Here is a 20,425-nt window from a genome sequence, read left to right on the forward strand (position 1 = left end):
GTACCCATCTCTTCTTATTTACATTCAAAGAAACCCCTTCCAAAAAAGGAAGCTTCACCTATTCCCGTGGAGGCAAATAAAAGACTGGGAGGTACAGGAAAGTGGGAGGTATGAAATTCATACATAAGGAGCTTGTGGACACTCATCACCGTAAGAAAGAAATGGGTGTCAAGTAGGTCTGAGAACACATTTCAACAAATAATCTGGAGCACCTCTATTCTTCACCTTCTTCCTGTGGAGACAAAGATAAGACTGGGATACCAGAGAGGTAAAAGGGATTATATGCTCTTGAAATGTTGAGTATCTTTGCCTCCTCCTAGTAGCCAGGAGATAAATTCAAAGAAATAATGGCTTGCATACTTTCACCACCTTATAAAAGGTTTACGGAACGTTATGTTCTTAAAAAATAAGCATCAAATCAAGAGAAACACAAGGTTATTTAAAATACTTACATTTGACTCATATGATTCCTCAGCTGGCTCTGCAAAACCATCTGCAATTAGCAAGTCTCTTATACTCAGGTCTTCTACATTTTCAAAATGTCGATATACATCAACATGCAGAATGCTGTGGACAATAGAGTAGACTTTAACCACAAGAGCACATCCATTTACCAAGGAGGCAAATCTCTCACTAGCTGCATGACTCCAATGTCCTCCATATATTATAGACTTTGCTGAGGGACGCATCTTACAGATCTTGAATTCAAGAGCCTAAAGCAGCAAAGAAGGATATATTTTAATGTATTAACTGTGTATATATATATAAATAAATTATACACACACACACACACACATATACATATATATATACACACACACACACACACACACACACACACACAGAAATACACATATGCACTAACCAAAAGAGATTATTAAATGGCAAAAAAGTTATTTTAACGCCAGATAAAAAGCATGGAAATTCCTAAATGTCTCCTTCCCAGATAAATATAATTAGAGCGGGGAGGGTTAGAAAGCTGTTTGGGGGGGGGGGGGGGGATCAGGGAGGTTGGAGGGTTAGGTGGGATCCTACACTGCAGAAAAATAAAATAGTCTTACATTTTATATTGGCAGACTGTCTGCCAGTACTTAAAGGGACAGTATACACCAATTCTTATAACTGCATGTAATAGACACTACTATAAAAAAATAAGATGCACAGATACTGATATAAAAAATCCATTATAAAACTTTTTAAAAACTTACTTAGAAGCTCTCAGTTTAGCTCTGTTGAAAAGGTAGCTGGAAAGCCCACTGCAAGTGGGAAATAAGACACTCCCCCCTCCCCCTTCTTTTGCATATGAAAAGACCCTTTACACAAACAGGAGCAAGCTGGAGTAGGTATCTGACGGTATTCTCCTAAAACTTTGGGGCTTGGTTAGGAGTCTGAAAATCAGAGCAATGTTATTTAAAAATAAGCAAAACTATACATTTAAACAAAAAAAACAAAAAAACTTTATGGGCTATATAAATAGATCATCTGCAAGACATTTATGCAAAGAAAAAATGAGTGTATAATGTCCCTTTAAAAATGGGGGTGACCAGTGGGGGAGGGAAGAGAGCTGTTTGGTAAGGGATCAGGTAGGGATCGGGGTGTGGGAAGTGTCAGGTGAGAGGGTAATCTCTACACTAAAGCTAAAATTACCCTTACAACCTACCTAATTAACCCATTCACTGCCGGAAATAATAGAAGTGTGGTGCGCAGCTGCAATTAGCGGCCTTCTAATTACAAAAAAGCACTGGCAAAGACATGTCTGCTATTTCTGAACAAAGGGTATCCCAGAGAAGCTTTTAAAACCATTTGTGCCATGATTGCACAAGCAATATGTGAATAATTTCAGTGAGAAACCCAGTTTGTGAAAAAATACATGATTTTTTTTTATTTGATCGAATTTGGCGGTGAAATGGTGGCATGAAATATACAAAAATAGGCCTATATCAATACCTTGGGTTGTCTACTTAAAAACATAAATTATGCTTACCTGATAATTTCATTTCCATCGAGGGGAGGAGAGTCCACGGCTTCATTCATTACTATTGGGAATTAAGAACCTGGCCACCAGGAGGAGGCAGACACCCCAGCCAAAGGCCTAAATACTCCTCCCACTTCCCTCATCCCCCAGTCATTCTGCCGAGGGAACCAGGAACAGTAGGAGAAATATCAGGGTAAAAAAAGGTGCCAGAAGATGAATAAATTTAGGGCCGCCCAACGGAGATACGTGCGGGAGCCGTGGACTCTCCTCCCCTAGATGGAAATGAAATTATCAGGTAAGCATAATTTATGTTTTCCATCTAAAGGGGAGGAGAGTCCACGGCTTCATTCATTACTATTGGGAACATATACCCAAGCTCTAGAGGACACTGAATGAAACCGGGAGGGTAAAAGGCGGACCCTAATCTGAGGGCACCACAGCCTGCAAAACCTTTCTCCCAAAAACAGCGTCCGCGGAAGCAAAAACGTCAAATTTGGAAAACTTTGTAAAAGTGTGTAAGGAGGACCAGGTAGCCGCCTTACAAATTTGCTCCATAGAGGCCTCATTCTTGAAGGCCCAAGACGAAGCCACAGCTCTAGTTGAATGAGTCGTGATCCTCTAAGGAGGCTTATGTCTGGCTGTCTCATAAGCCAAGCGAATCAAGCTTCTCAACCAAAAAGACAAATAAGCCGCAGAGGTCCTTTGCCCTTCCCAGAACAGCACAAAAAGAGATGAGGACTGTCTGAAATCCTTTGTAGCCTGAAGATAGAACTTCAAGGCACGAACCATATCCAGGTTATGAAGTAACTTCTCCTTTGAAGAAGAAGGGTTAGGACACAAAGAAGGAACAACTATTTCCTGATTGATGTTACGGTTAGACACCACCTTGGGGAGAAACCCCAACCCAGTGCGAAGTACAGCCTTATCCGCATGAAACACCAGATAAGGAGGATCACATTGCAAGGCAGCTAGTTCAGATACCCTGCGTGCCGATGCAATAGCCAACAGGAAGAGAACCTTCCAGGACAGAATCTTAATGTCTATGGAATGCATAGGTTCAAACGGAACCCTCTGCAAAACCTTAAGGACTAAGTTTAAGCTCCTAGGTGGAGATGACTGTCTAAAGACAGGCCTGATTCTAGACAGAGTCTGAACAAAAGATTGAATGTCAGGGAGCTCAGCGAGTATCCTATGCAAAAAAACTGATAATGCCGAAATCTGTCCCTTTAAGGAACTAGCGGCAAGACCCTTCTCCAAACCATCTTGGAGAAAAGGACAGAATCCTGGATACCTTCACCGTATGCCAAGGAAATCCATGCTTCTCACACCAGGACAAGTAAGTCCTCCACACCTTATGGTAGATGTGACGAGTGACTGGCTTCCTTGCCTGAATTAGAGTATAAATCACACCTTATGAAAAGCCTCTTTTGGCTAAGACTAGGCGTTCAATCTCCACCCAGTCAGCCTCAGAGAATCTAGATTTTGATGTTGAAAGGGGCCCTGTGACATCAGATCCCTGCGACAGGGTAACCTCCATGGCGGAGAGGATGACATCACCACCAGATCCGCAACCCATGTCCTCCACGGCCACGAATCAGAATGGCCAGGGCCCGCTCCTGTTTGATGCGTGCCACTACACGAGGTAGAAGTGGTAACGGTGGAAAAATGCAAGCTAGGCTGAATCCCCAAGGAACCACTAAGGCATCTATCAGCTCTGCCTAGGGGATCCCTGGACCTCGACCCATATCGAGGTAGCTAGCAATTGTGTCTGGACGCCATGAGATCTATCTCCGGCGCTCCCTATCTGTGACAAATCTCCGCAAACACCTCTGGGTGAAGAGCCCATTCCCCCGGATGGAAGGATTGTCTGCTGAGAAAGTCCGCTTTCCAGTTGTCCACACCTGGAGTGTAAATCGCTGAGCGAGCAGTCGTGGGACTCCGCCCACTCCAGAATCTGAGACACCTCTCTCATTGTGAGGAAGCTCCTCGTAACCCCACTGATGGTTGATGTAAGCCACCGAGGTAATGTTGTAAGTCTGGAATCTGATGAAACTGACGACTCCAGAGAAGGCCATGCCTTCAGAGCATTGTAAATTGCTCGCAGTTCTAGGATGTTGATCGGAAGGAGAGACTCCTTCCCTGGACCACCTTCCTTGTGCCATCCTGGCATCCCAAACAGCTCCCCAGCCTGTCAGACTGGCATCCATGGTCACGATCTCCTAGGATGGTTGCAAGAAGGATGTGCCAATGGACAGTTGCTCCGAAAGAATCCACCAAGAGAGAGTTCAGAGTCCGAGCATCCATGGATATCAGCTGTGAAAGATCTGAATGATCGCCGTTCAACTGTCTCAACATGGTAGGAAAGCTCCTGTAAAGTCTATTTCAACTATGTAAGTGAAACGCAACTGCAGATCAATTATTGTTTTGTATCACCAGGGTTTTTGGGCTATTTAGGTGAGCATAGACCAGTAAACCTGTGGTGAATTAATATTAAGTTAGAGGTTCAATGCTGTTAGTACTATCACAACATGAATCCTTCTAAGCACAATATTTCCAATACTGTTAGACTGGCACAGTATGGAAAAAATAATGAAAAAATGATAGAAGAAAAATATGCTTCTAATTTAAAGAACTTGAGAGAACAAAAATTATTTTTTAAGCTTACATTAAATAAACATGTAATGCAGGAGAGAGTTGGTTAATCCTTGTAAGAAGTAAGCTTGGTTTGCAAAAGATATACTTTTAACAAGTCACAGAGAATGCTTCACTTGTCTTGTAGCTGCTACTTGTAACTGTGTTTATTGAGAGCAGCTGCTGCAGAGTAAGAGAGGAATTTGGCAAGATGCCCAGACTTGCAGTTGCAAAACCAAGTAACAGTTTTTATTTTTGAAATAGTTAAATCCTCTTCAGTTCAAGCTTGTAAACTTAGAGCTCAAAGTCTTGTTCTTAAAGCAGCATATATATTATGAAGTGAGAAAGGAGACAGTGATTCCCCAGTATGAAATAGTGTGCAGAGTAATTTAGAAAACTGCAGTGCCTGTCAGCTCCAGTTAAATTAAGAGTGATGCTGTAAGTGTACAATAACAATTCAGCAGTTAAGTTCTCAAATAGTATGCAAGGAATAAAATTAAGAGGTAACTTAGCTGTAAGTCCAAGGATGCAAACAGGATATTTCAGGGGATGTAATCCTTGTAGAAAATAGTCCAGAGTAATCCAAGCAAACAGTCCTTTGTGAAAGCAGTTGGTTTGAGAAAAACAATGCAGCTCAGAAACTGTGTGTAAGCTGTTACTCCTGCTAATGAAAATAACTAAGCACCTGTTTGCTGACAGGTGGAGCCTTAAGTAACATGAAAGTGAGAGAACCATGTGATGAGAAGTGAGAGAAGTAAAACATGAAATGGAATCCTGACATAAGCCCCCCTTCAAGGAAGCCGATCCTCGGCTTGATGCCTGGGTCTATGTGGATAGCGTCTATGGAAGCGGGAGAGCAACCGAGGGGCATTGATGTGGGTGTGCGGTTCCCAACTGTCGTCATCTGGCGAGAAACCCTTCCACCTCACAAGGTATTGCAACTGACCATTGTAGTATCTAGAGTCCAATAGGTCTTGGACCTCAAATATGTCAACATCCAAGGTCACCGGATCAGGGGGAAGAATAGTTTTAGTCGTTGAGGTAGAGGAAGCCGGTTTCAGGAGCGAGACATGGAAGGTGGGGTGAATAGGTAATGATGATGGAAGATCAAGAGTAACTGCATTGGCATTAACAATATTGCTTACTGTAAAGGGTCTGATAAATAAGCCAGCTAATTTTTTACTGGGAACAGGTATTTTGATATTTTTGGTTGAAAGCCAGACTTTATCTCCTACTGCATAGGCAGGAGAAGGTCTTCTACGGAGATCATAGTACTTCTTTTGCATAGCTTGTGCGTTCTGGATGTTTAGACGCAAGGAATGAAAATTCTCCGCTATCTTTTGTAGAAGGTCATCAACCGGTTGAGAAGTTGGGGCAATTGAGTCATGGATGAAGAAGTTAGGGTGGAAAGCGTAATTCGCAAAGAATGGAGACAAATTGGTTGAACTGTTTTTACTATTATTATATGCAAATTCTGCCATGTATAGGTACCGGGCCCACTCTGTTTGTTGGTATGAGCATTAACAGCGGATGTACCGTTCAAGCCATTGGTTTAACCTTTCAGTTTGACCATTGGTCTGCGGATGGAAGGCTGTACTAAGTCGATGATCAATCTGTAGATGTTGGGCGAGGGATTTCCAGAATTTTGAAGTAAATTGAGCTCCTCTGTCGGTTGTTATGATGTTTGGGATCCCATGGAAGCGTACAACCGAATTCAGGAAAAGTTGAGCAGTCTCCGTGGATGTGGGTACCTTGTGATACGGAATGAATAAAGCCATCTTTGTGAGAATATCTGTAACAACAAGAATAGTATTAAATCCAGAACTTAAAGGAAGTTCAACAATAAAGTCCATACCTATATGAGCCCAAGGTCTTTCAGGGATATCCATAGGTATTAGGTGACCATAAGGTTTATTTCTATCCTTTTTAGAAGTGATACAGATATCACAGTGTTGTATATAATTATGGACGGAATCAGACATGTTTGGCCACCAATAAAGTCTTGATAAGAGATCTAATGTCCTTTTGATACCAGGGTGTCCAAGCAAAGGAGGATCATGATGTTGTTTAATCAAGTCATTCCTGAGAGATTCTGGGATATATAGCTTGGAGTCGTGATAATAGAAATCAGCATTTTGAGTCAGATGTAGATGGGATCTTTGATTATCTGACTGTAGAGCAGTAAGGAGTTGAGTTTTAAATGTAGGCATCAGGCCCAAGAATTTGTCTGCAGGTATGATGGAAGTAACTTCTTGAGAATTTGGTGGTCTGGGATCTCTCCTGGAGAGAGAGTCAGCCTTCCCATTTTTAGATCCAGGTCTGTATACTATAAGATAGTTAAATCTGCTAAAGTACAGGCTCCATCTTACTTGTCTACTGGACAGAGTTTTATTTTTCTGCAGGAATTCCAGGTTGCGATGATCTGTATAGATTATGATAGGTTGTACTGTGCCCTCTAGAAGATGTCTCCATGTATCGAAAGCACGTTTAATTGCGAGAAGTTCTTTTTCTACGATGGAGTAGTTAATCTCGGCTGGAGAGAGTAGCTTAGAATAGAAAGATACTGGATGAAGTGGTTGTGTAAGACTTTTCCTTTGGGAGAGAATAGCGGCAAGAGCAAAATCTGAAGAGTCGACCTCGAGGACGAATTGGAGGGAAGGATCTGGAAATTGTAGTATAGGTGCAGTAGTGAATGAGGTCTTCAGGTTGCGAAAGGCCTCATCGGCATCTTTATCCCAACGGAATGGCACACAGGTGCTGGTGAGTCAAGAAAGAGGTTTTATCTTTTGGGAGAAGTTCCTAATAAATTTGCGGTAATAATTACTGAAACCAAGAAAGCATTGTAATTCTTTTCTGTTAGTGGGTTGTGGCCAGTTTCTCACGGCTTCTACCTTATTTTCTTGCATTTGAATGCCATTGGGTCCTATACTGTAACCCAGGAAATCAATTTCAGTAACGTGGAAAAGACACTTCTCAAGTTTAGCGTAAAGTCTATGCACTTGCAGTCTTGACAAGACCCAGCTAACATGCTTCACGGGATCTTCTAAAGTTTTGGAATAAATAAGGATGTCGTCCAGGTATACCACAACGCAGATGTCAAGAAGGTCATGGAAAACATCATTCACGAAAAACTGAAATGTGGCCGGAGCATTAGTAAGCCCGAAGGGCATTACAAGATATTCAAAGAGACCATATCTCGTACGGGATGCGGTCAACCACTCATCACCCTCTCTTATTCGAACAAGATTTTAAGCCCCTCTAAGATCAAGCTTGGTAAAAAAATTTGCATTTTGAAGGCGTTCGATAAGTTCGGGGATGAGTGGTAAGTGATACCGGTTTTTGATGGTTATTTTGTTCAACTCCCTAAAATCAATTATAGGTCGAAGTGAGTTGTCTTTGTTTCTGACAAAGAAGAAACCAGCTGTGGCAGGTGAAACAGAGGGGCGAATAAAGCCTTTTTTCAGGTTTTCATCTAAATAGGTTTTAAGATGGTCCAACTCTGGTTGACAGAGAGGGTATAGATGGCCGTATGGAGGTGTGGTTCCGCGTTTGAGGTCAATAGGACAGTTGTAGGTCCGATGAGGAGGTAAGCTGTCTGCCTCCTTTTTGCTGAAGACTTCTTTAAATTTGTCGTAAGCTTTGGGGATACTGGGCACTTCAGTAATATGTAAAAGAGTTGTAGGATGTAAGAAACTTTGTTGACAGTATTTAGAATTAAATTTGATGTCAAGAGAACTCCAAGTTATTGTTGGTTCATGTAATCAAAGCCATTGTAAACCTAAAACAATAGGGAAGACTGGAGAACTGATAATATCAAATGTGATATATTCTTGATGTGAGTCAAAGGTGGTAACCAGAATGGGGATGGTATGTTGTATTATAGGTCCTGAAGAAATTTCAGACCCATCCACTACTCGAATAAAAACAGGAGACAATTATTTTTATGAGTGGTATTTTTATTTGTTAATGCAATAGAAGCATCCATGTAGTTTCCTTGTGCGCCTGTATCAATTATGGCCTCTTTCTTCAGCTGTTTGCAGTCCCACTGTAAAGAGAGGGGTAGAATACAGTGAATGGGTTTATCATATACCAATAGAGAAGTCAAACTAGAAAATGACTTACGGTTCTTGTTCTTGCGTAGAGATGGACAATCCTGAACAGAGTGAGCAGCGGAACCGCAATACATGCAAAGTCCCTTGGATTTACGTCTGAATCTTTCTTCAGAAGTGAGGGGGCCTCGAATGAAGCCTATCTCCATAGCCTCTGGAGCACTGCTAGAAGAATGAGCAGTGGAAGTTGTTTGAATGGGGTGAGTAGGCCTTTTATAGGAGGGCTCTGTGTGCTGGCGTTCCGTCTTTCTTTCTCTTAATCTCCTATCAATCTGCATAACCAATCTCATAAATGCTTCCAAAGAGTCTGGGATATCTATACGAGCAAGTTCATCTTTCACCTGATCAGACAGACCTAATCTAAATTGACTTTTAAGAGCAACTGCATTCCATTGGGAATCAATAGCTTGTTGTTTAAATTCAGTAATATAGGTCTCGACTGGTCGGTTGCCTTGTTTTAACTTCCTCAGTTTATCATCCGCTGTATGTTGGAGGTTGGAATCTGAATATAACTCATCCATAACAGCAAGGAAGGACTGTAAAGAGGACAGAAGAGGGCTGTTTGACTCAAACAAAGTATCTGCCCAAATGCGGGGTTCCCCACGTAGATAAGTAATCATGCTCAACACCTTGGTCCTGTCATTAGGATATGTGACAGGTTTCAGACTAAATGTTAGTACACAAGCATTTCTGAATTGACCATACTGACGTCTGTCACCATGGAAAAAATCTGGCGGAGCAATGATTGGCTCAGTAACAGGCTGTGCAGGAACAGGTTTGCTAGAAACTGAATCTTGAATAACCTTCCTAAGGGTCTCATTCTCTACTTTTAAATCCCTGAGACCCTGGTTAAGTTCATCCACTCGTTTAGAAAGGTTATAAACAATTGTTGGGAGATCTGCTGGTTCCATTGTGGGGCTTAGTTATTATGTAAAGTCTATTTCAACTATGTAAGTGGAACGCAACTGCAGATCAATTATTGTTTTGTATCACCAGTGTTTTTGGGCTATTTAGGTGATCATAGACCAGTAAACCTGTGGTGAATTAATATTAAGTTAGAGGTTCAATGCTGTTAGTACTATCACAACATGAATCCTTCTAAGCACAATATTTCCAATACTGTTAGACTGGCACAGTATGGAAAAAATAATGAAAAAAATGATAGAAGAAAAATATGCTTCTAATTTAAAGAACTTGAGAGAACAAAAATTATTTTTTAAGCTTACATTAAATAAACATGTAATGCAGGAGAGAGTTGGTTAATCCTTGTAAGAAGTAAGCTTGGTTTGCAAAAGATATACTTTTAACAAGTCACAGAGAATGCTTCACTTGTCTTGTAGCTGCTACTTGTAACTGTGTTTATTGAGAGCAGCTGCTGCAGAGTAAGAGAGGAATTTGGCAAGATGCCCAGACTTGCAGTTGCAAAACCAAGTAACAGTTTTTATTTTTGAAATAGTTAAATCCTCTTCAGTTCAAGCTTGTAAACTTAGAGCTCAAAGTCTTGCACGTCCCAAATGGGTACAAAAAAAATATATACGATAATATAGCACACAGAAAAAGTCCAGCACTCACTCACAAGCTCACAACTAAGATAAAAAGTAACAATGGAAGAGTTAGTTACCGCATCTGGCCAAATGGGACAAGCCCAGGTAGCACGTCAAGGTCTCTTCCAAAACCTGGGTCCCTAAACAGCCACACAATGCAGGCTCACAGTCAAACAAACTGGGAAAAATGAAGAGTGCGCGGGCTTATGTAATCTCCCCAGACATATACAAAACACGACAGGGGACAGCACTCTCAGGCCGGACCGGGTACACATCCCATGACCCTGCAACCTGCACAGCCCTGGGTGCAAAAACAGCTTTCTCAACATGTTTTCCAGCTTTTTATCCACAGGCTTTTTAAACGATGAACTATCCTCGAGGGGAATAGTCGTCCGCTTCACGAGCGTAGAGATAACCCCATCCACCTTAGGGATGGGTCCCCCACAGCTCAAGCTGAGAGTCCGGAATGGGGAACATTTTTTTAAAGGAAGAAGGGGAAAAGGAAGAACCTAATTGCTCCCTTTCGCTCTTAATAATATTAGCCATCTTAACGGGAACCAGGAAAGACTGAGGTACTACCCTGTCCTCGTATACCTTGTCAAGCTTAGGAATCGCAGGTTCCGGAACCTCCAGAGTAGTAAGCACCTGCCGTAGCAGAAAGCGCAAATTCTCCACCCTAAACCTATAACCAGGCTCCTCCGCCGCCGGAGGTTTAGATGACCCAGAGTCTGACCCAGAAGGGGCCTCCTCCGAAGATTTAGAGTGGGCGTCGTCATCGTATAGAGCCTCTGGATCTTTCATCGGCAAGGACAAACCCTGGGCCGGGCCGCTATGATAAACCCTACGCTTGTGCTTAGCAGAACGTGGTAAGGCATGGATCACTTTCAAAACCGCCAATTCCAGTTGGTCCCCAAAGTCTGACGGCCAAAGAATCTCTCCCGAAGGAGTAACGGTTGGACCCCGGGGCGCTACAGGTGCAATCAGAGATGAATGTAGGGAATGCACCTCCCGGGACGACGAACCCTCAGAGGTGGACGGCTCAGTAGTACTAGACATCCGTTTACATTTAGATGTTGTAACTTTATCAAGGCATGTGGAACATAGTTGAGCAGGCTGATCTACTAGAACCTCCTCACAATAAACACAGGAATGAGACTTTGTTAAGGAGGGAGAGCCCTCTAATGTGTCAGAGTCCTCCATCGCTTGCGCTTTTGGGTAGAATAACTTAATTTACAAAAAAGGCACCATTATACCAACAATGGCAGGGGCACTCACCACCTCCTAGGACCCGGACTACAGAAAACGCTATGTCTCCTGCGCCACAAACCAACAGAGAAGGATAGACATACCCAGTCACGTGGAATGCCTGGCAGGACCTCCCCTGCACTAGGGAAAAGCGAGCCAAAAAGGGCTGCGCAAGATTCCCGCAAGAACCTGAAAGTTTCACACATTGCCAGAGCCTCATCTCGCACATAACGCAGCAATGACACAATAAACAATATCATGTATAAACCCCCCCGTTCAATAATCCCCCTTTCAGGAATATTAACCCTTGATTCTGTAAAGATAAAAAAGGCGCCACACTGTGAACCTGTCTTCTATGTTATTATTAATAAAAAAATTAAACAATATTATCAGAATCTACGCCGTGGAACAAGAACACGGCCCTTCAAGTGTGAAATGTTAGTAGCCTCGCTCCTGACATGGACTTGAGTGTAGAAAGCAGGCAGCGAAACTAGTCAATGCTGATTGCTTATGGAGCTGTTAATATGAGTCGGGATGGTTTCTAACTTTCGCCCAGGCTCTCACTGAGAGGCTGACAGGACTGCTTAAAACTCCAGTCCCAATGCGAAGAGTACTACCCTCCATAAGAGACTACTCCGAAACTCCTCTGCCATCCTCTGGTGACGAAAGGCAAAGAATGACTGGGGGATGAGGGAAGTGGGGGAGGTATTTAAGCCTTTGGCTGGGGTGTCTTTGCCTTCTCCTGGTGCACAGGTTCTTAATTCCCAATAGTAATGAATAAAGCCGTGGACTCTCCTCCTCTTTAGATGGAAATATATATACATATATAGTTTTGACAGATAAATAAAAAAAAACAAGACTCAATCCTGGTACTGAAGGGGTTAAAATTGCATGCACTATCTGAAATATGAACATTTAAGTTTTTACTTTACTGTCCCTTTGATGCATGTTATAATGTTATGGAGTTTAAAATACAGATAATAAAATAATATCAGCACGTGTTTTTTCTTTTTTCTCATTTTCCTAATCACTACTTATATCACAAAAGTAGAGCAACAATTAGGATTGCTGCTTTGAGTTGGGCAATATTGAGTTATCACAATGTATATAATTTTAAACTTATTTTTTAATTTTATAACGTATTCAACTGACATTTCTTTTTAAATTGCTCAGTACATGATTGCTTAAAAATATATATTTTTTAATGCATTAAAGTATAAACATATGTTTCTTACCTGAAATGGGAGATCGAGAAGATAGCTTGGAATATCTCTCAACAGATTTAACTTAACTTTTGACCGGTTTCCATAATCTACAAAAAAAACCTAGCAGAGAAATCAGAAGCAATTAGCACATGGAGTGATAGATTATATATATATATATATATATATATATATATATATATATACATATATACAGTGGATATAAAAAGTCTACACACCCCTGTTAAAATGTCAGGTCTCTGTGATGTAAAAAAAATGAGACAAGGATAAATCATTTAAGAACTTTTTCCACCTTTAATGTGACCTATATAAACTGTACAACTCAATTGAAAAACAAACTGAAATCTTTTAGGTGGAGGGAAGAAAACAAACAAAAAAAAATAATGTGGTTGCATAAGTGTGCACACCCTCTTATAACTGGGGATGTAGCTGTGTTCAGAATTAAACAATCACATTCAAAATCAAGTTAAATAGGAGTCAACATACACCTGCCATAATTTAAAGTGCCTCTGATTAACCCCAAATAAAGTTCAGCTGCTCTAGTTGGTCTTTCCTAAAAATGTCTTAGTCGCATCCCACAGCAAAAGCCATGGTCCACAGAGAGCTTCCAAAGCATCAGAGGGATCTCATTGTTAAAATGTATCAGTCAGGAGAAGGGTACAAAAGAATTTCCAAGGCATTAGATATACCATGGAACACAGTGAAGACAGTCATCATCAAGTGGAGAAAATATGGCACAACAGTGACATTACCAAGAACTGGACGTCCCTCCAAAATTAATGAAAAGACGAGGAGAAAACTGGTCTGGGAGGCTACCAAGAGGCCTACAGCAACATTAAAGGAGCTGCAGGAATATCTGTCAAGTACTGGCTGTGTGGTACAAAAACAACACTGCACATCAACAAAAGAACACCATACCCACAGTGAAGCATGGTGGTGGCAGCATCATGCTTTGGGGCTGTTTTTCTTCAGCTGGAACTGGGGCCTTAGTTAAGCTAGAGGGAATTATGAACAGTTCCAAATACCAGTCAATACTGGCACAAAACCTTCATGCTTCTGCTAGAAAGCTGAACATGAAGAGGAACTTCATCTTTCAGCATGACAACGACCCAAAGCATACATCCAAATCAACAAAGGAATGGCTTCACCAGAAGAAGATTAAAGTTTTGGAATGGCCCAGCCAGAGCCCAGACCTGAATCTGATTGAAAATCTGTGGGGTGAGCTGAAGAGGGCTGTGCACAGGAGATGCCCTCGCAATCTGACAGATTTGGAGTGTTTTTGCAAAGAATTGTGGGCAAATCTTGCCAAGTCAAAATGTGCCATGCTGATAGACTCTGAAGACTGAGTGCTGTAATAAAATCAATAGGTGCTTCAACAAAGTATTAGTTTAACGGTGTGCACACTTATGTAACCATATTTTATTTTTATATTTTTTCTTCCCTCTACCTAAAAAATTTCAGTTTGTTTTTCAATTGAGTTATACAGTTTATAGGTCACATTAAAGGTGGAAAAAGTTCTGAAATGATTTATCTTTGTCTCATTTTTTTACATCACAGAAACCTGACATTTTAACAGGGGTGTGTAGACTCTTTATATCCAATATATATATATATATATATATATATATATATATATATATATATATATATATATATATATATATATATATATATATATACATATGAACAAGAGAACTCAGACCCTTATTTATCTAGCACCCAACTATTTCTGGAAAAATATATATGCTTATAAACAATGAAAGATTTAAGAATAAATAATACACATACTATTTGAGAGTGCGTTTTAAAGATTTATATATTGATTTCTGCATAACAATAATACATAAGCATGACCCCTAAATAAGTAGAAAGTTCAAAGTCCACAACCCGGGTTGTTAGGTGGAAATTAATGAGCTAGTCCATTCATTTGACCAATATTGGTATTTTTATAAATGCCTAATTGTTGGCACATTTGTAGTCCCAATGATGGAAAACAACGTTAATGCAGGGACAGCACCATTAGTTATGTAACACTGACACTGTAGGTTTTTAAACTTGTATCTTCGTGCACCCAATGCAGATTATAACTGTATCATTAATAGCAGAAAAAAGTGGCAATTTTTCAATACCACATTAGACTTGCTTTGACAGTCCGGGTGAAACGCGCGTAGCTGCAAAGTTGTTTGTTTGGAGCGGTGCAGCAGCGATGCACCGTCCAAAAAGCTGACCTCCTAACGAAAGTACACTCCAGTACAAGTCAAGGCGTGCAGATGCACAGAAAGAGCCAAGCAAGCACGGAGTTGAAAGGAAAGGTGATATCCCCGAAACCGGTTTGAAAAAAGATAAATTGGAAACAACGAGCAGGTAGATATGAAACCATGACACGTCACTGACGGAACAACCAAGGAAGCAGGTACCTGTCTTATAATATCCCCACACGCAACACAGAACTGTCAAAGCAAGTCTAATGTGGTATTGAAAAATTGCCACTTTTTTCTGCTATTAATGATACAGTTATAATCTGCATTGGGTGCACGAAGATACAAGTTTAAAAACCTACAGTGTCAGTGTTACATAACTAATGGTGCTGTCCCTGCATTAACGTTGTTTTCCATCATTGGGACTACAAATGTGCCAACAATTAGGCATTTATAAAAATACCAATATTGGTCAAATGAATGGACTAGCTCATTAATTTCCACCTAACAACCCGGGTTGTGGACTTTGAACTTTCTACTTATTTAGGGGTCCTGCTTATGTATTATTGTTATGCAGAAATCAATATATAAATCTTTAAAACGCACTCTCAAATAGTATGTGTATTATTTATTCTTAAATCTTTCATTGTTTATAAGCATATATATTTTTCCAGAAATAGTTGGGTGCTAGATAAATAAGGGTCTGAGTTCTCTTGTTCATATGTATACTAATTAAATACCCTTATCTGTGCACTATACTGAGAAATGTGGTCCTATATAGGACACATGATATTTTATCTCAGTATATTAAACTGTGAAATTTACTAAACTAGTGGTGCTGGCACAATATTACAAAAATATATATATATATATATATATATATATATTCATATATTCCAAAATCCAAATTCTTATTATCAAAAATAACTATTCATCCCTGCCTGAAGTCACAATATTCTCTGTCTGTGTCTTTGGTTTGATTTATGTGTTCCAAAATGCAAATAGTCTATATTTATAACAACAAATATTACTTTTCTGATTACAGTACTGTACTATCTTTCTGATGGTACTTTATACACAAAAGTATTAAAAATGATATAAAAGTAGCTTTTAGGTTGCATGTATAAGCTGTATTATGACATGTAAATATTGCCTTAATTACATAAGCACAAAAGCGAGGAATCAAGAAACAACGGGTAGTTTATTCAAGCTTAGAGGTGTAGCACATAAACAGTGAGAGGGCAGTTGCGGACGATCTGATGCGTTTCACGCATGCTCAGATGCGCTTCAGAGATCACAGGTGTCCGCCAGGTGAGGACTTAAAAAAGAAGCATCACCCAATAACAATGCTGGGATCAATATAGAACAATCATTGGTGCAAAAACAAACTTGATGTAAAATCTTTGTGTGTCACGCAAAACAGATAAAGATTGTCACTAGGGATGCACCGAAATGAAAATTCTAGACCGAAACCGAAACCGAAAATGCAGGATGCCCTTGGCCGAAAACCGAAACCGAAACCGAAAATGACTTTTTCCACCAAATTATTTTAAAAGTTTTTTTCTATAATGTTATTATTAATATAAGACTTTTTATTATATATATATATAATATATATATATAATATATATATATATATATATATATATATATATATAATATATATATATATATATATATATATAATATATATATATTATATATATATATATTATATATATATATATATATATATAATATATAATATATATATATAATATATATATATATATATATATATACACACACACACAGTATATATATATATATATATATTATACACATACTTTTGAACATTTTGACACAATCCTAAATCAGCAGGCAGCATGGGGTTAAGAATTAAGACATGGGACTGAGGCACACAGAGGAATGCAGGAGATGGTATTACAAGTGTACTGCTTGTGGATTGTAGCCCAAACAATTACAGTTCTGTCAGTGTGCAAACGGCTCCTACATGTTTATATTCACTCTTATCTGGCAAACAGCTCGTTATGCAGTTCTAAGGAGGAGGAGGGGACAGCTGCTTGTAATGACACCACGCTGCAGCCCGCTCTGTTTACACAGAAGTCTCCTAATCTTGCCGTGTCAGGTGAAATTTATGACACTTGCCTGCAGAGCCATATAGTTACTTGTAACGGATCGTCCTGTCAGTGAATGTGTGAAAGGCTCATACATATATTTACCCTTATCTGGCTCCCTGTCTAATCGTGACTTTATTTGAAAAAGCAGCTTATCCTGCAGGACTCAATGAGCTGCTTTTTCAAATAAAATCACAGTTAGACAGGGAGCCAGATACGGGTAAATATACGTATTAGCCTTTCACACACTCACTGACCGGAGGATCCACAAGTAACTATACGGCTCTACAGGCAAGTATCATAAAAGTCACCTGACACGGCAAGTTCCTTCTCATGCCGCTCTGCTCTGCTTCAAGACAGGGAGTGAACAGCCCAGCCCACAGTGCCGCACCCCCTCTAACCGCGAGGCATTCTGGGGCATGTAGTTCATTTGAATATGGCCTGGAAATAACCCAGCCACACGGGGCTAAATTTAGGATCAGCTTGCAACTGGTTATAGCGGTCGGTGAGGCACGGGGGAGGACACTTTGGGGGATAAATATCTGTCTGCCAGGGGATGATTTCGTGGGGCATAAGGGTTAATTTACTTTTACATAGAAGATGCAATTTTCGGCCGATTTTCCCCTCTTTCGGCCGAAATGGGATAGGCCCATTTTCGGCCGAAAATTTCGGTGGCCGAAATTTCGGTGCATCCCTAATTGTCACATACAGACTCTGTTACCCTAAGTGTAAAATAATAACACATCAGGCATAAAGTAGGAATAACAAATAAAGAATATGACATATAAACTACTCAATAAAAAAATAATAATACATTGTATATAGTGAACTGCAATATAAACATGGTGAAAAAATGCAAATATATATATATGTGTCATAAATAAATAAACATATAATCAAGAAAAGGAATAGTGGGGCATGGGAGACAGCATGGAAAAACCACATTTATATCTCAATCTGCTGTGAGACAACCCCAATTACGTTACTAGTGCACTCCAGTTGTACCTCTGTGAAATCTCGCCCAGAAGGCAGGGCCTCGCCACGGAGCTGTTCTTTGAGGATCTAACAGACGGACCACAGAGCGCCTATGAGACTCACTACGTTGTATCGCAGAGTCGATACTCCTTATACCCTGGGACCCTCTGGTAAGGCTATACCTGCACAGCACACCATCTTTTGGCATTTGATGATCCCCGAGCGGATTCCCTCTGGCAAGGTAATACCAGTACAGCACGCCACTCTTTGGCACTTTATAATCCCTGTGTGGATTCAGAGGTACGCTTTACATTTACTTTGAACTTACACATTGCCGGTAAATCACTTTGTAACTTAACAAGACAGCGCATTGTTAGACTGAGACTAATAATGTATGTCTGCTCAGCTGTCACAGATAGCACCACGTTTAGTGCACCATACCACTTGGTTTGTTTACTGATATCTGCATAAGAGCGCTCTCAAAGATACACTATAGCTGTGACTTTAGACTTACCAAGACTGACAGCATTTTCCCTATTTCTAGTTAATTACATAAGGTATTGTTAATAACACTTGGTCCCATCCCAACTCCATACTGTCCCATTTTACAGATACGAATATTCCAAAATCCAAACCTTTTCTAGTCCCAAGCAGTTTGGATAACGAATTCTTTACATGTGTATATATATATATATATATATATATATATAAAATATAGTGACACACTCAAATAAGACAGAACAAAATCTAGAAAAACTTCTGTGCTTGTTCATAAGGCCAGTGTCACTCAGGGTGCAGTCTCTTATAGCACACTATACCTTTCACACAAAAAAAATATCCTGTAGAATATCAGTCTGATCCTGCCAAATGACAGTCCGGCCCGGAAATACCAGACAATTCTCCTGTAATTAAGAGGAAAAAAAAAACAGAAATACGTTTCGGCCTCTTTGGGTCTAACCAGTGAGGTGCAGTTGCATCTCTCTATGGCATGTGTGCAAGGAGTCCCCGTCTGTTTCCCATTTTACTCATAGGGAGACCCAAGTGCAATTTGCATACAAAAAAAGAAAATAGTGAGAGACACTCAACTGAGACAGAACAAAAGCTAGAAAAACTTCCGTGCTGGTTCATAAGGCCAGTGCTACTAAGTACTCGGGGTACAGTCTCTTTTAGCACACTATGCCTTTCACAGAGGAGAAATATCCTGTAGCATTTTAGTCTGATCCTGCCAAATGACAGTCCAGCCTCAAATATACAAAGCAATTGTCCTCTGAACAAGAGAAAACAACAAACCCCAGATGTATGAATACAAATAATCCAAACTTTTTCCCAAGCAGTTTGGTTAAAGTTTTTTTTTTACATACATACAATCTTGCTTTACTTAATATACATATTAAAACTCATTCAGGTTTGTTATAGTACACAGCAAAAAGGCATCTCTAATGGCTCAGACCGCTGCTTCCTAGCCTCTTCTCCACCTCTCAATCTCCTCAGTCGCGTCCGACCGGGGGGGGAGATTGACAGCTCCTGCCTGCGCGTGATTAGCTGTGCAGGGGGAGGCGGTGTTGAACGCAAGCATAAAATAGTGCTCACGTGCAACGCGGAATACCGCCAGGGGTTCCTGCCCGCCAGAGTCCTTATTGTTTAATCCCACAGCCGGTTTAATTAAATTTCCAGAGCCAAAGTTGTGAAGAAGAAATATATATTTGACTGCACTCATTTAAACAATGAAAGAGTATGAAAAAAACGTTTATCATACAAAAATATGAACAAACTAAGTAAAATTAAAACAGCAATAAGCTATAAAAAGTGCTGTAATTCACATTCTCTAAGGGATCTCAAAGCTGTCTATGTATAATGAGGGAGCATCATAGGGGATATCCCACCTCCACTGATTTTGTTATATCAGGGTATAGCCGAGTGATATTTTATATATATATATATATATATATATATATATATATACACACATACACCATCATACTGATAAATATTGCACCCATATAAAAGTTGTTGTGACAAAAAGTGATTTGACCATTTGTAAATGACTGAGGGGGGTGACACAAACCCCCCCCCCCTTACTGAGTAAGATACACTTCACAGAGCAGAATGTCTCAACTATACACACTTCAAAGAGACCTTATCAGATTGGGCACTCTCAGGTTTGAATGCCTATATAAGGAGCTTCCTGCCTAAAGAGTTAGTTCATCATAGACACCTGTAGTGACATAGACAGTCTACAAGTGATCAGTTCTTTGAAGCTAGCAAGATTTCTGAATGGACAGCAAATGTAACCATTCACACTTCAGTGCAAGTTAGAACACACTGAGTTTCAATACACAAACCCCAGACTTTATGTCAGCTCCAAATGCCCTTGATGGTATGGGGGAAGTTGAAAGCCTAAGAGTTGA

The 20,425-nt window shown here is 40.1% G+C and overlaps 1 protein-coding gene across 1 annotated transcript in view; it reads right to left on the reverse strand.

Annotated features, from left to right (window-relative positions):
• The window catches only part of TDRD9 (tudor domain containing 9), a 680,447-nt gene that overhangs the window by 94,215 nt on the left and 565,807 nt on the right, over positions 1-20,425 (reverse strand). Inside the window, exons 15-16 of the mRNA XM_053706205.1 lie at positions 12,740-12,829; positions 453-713 (exon numbers count right to left, since the gene is read on the reverse strand). Of these exons, the coding sequence (XP_053562180.1) occupies positions 453-713; positions 12,740-12,829 (351 nt within the window). The remainder of the gene's footprint in view (positions 1-452; positions 714-12,739; positions 12,830-20,425) is intronic.

The sequence above is a fragment of the Bombina bombina genome, chromosome 1 (assembly GCF_027579735.1).
Source record: "Bombina bombina isolate aBomBom1 chromosome 1, aBomBom1.pri, whole genome shotgun sequence".
Classification (NCBI taxonomy): Eukaryota; Metazoa; Chordata; class Amphibia; order Anura; family Bombinatoridae; genus Bombina; species Bombina bombina.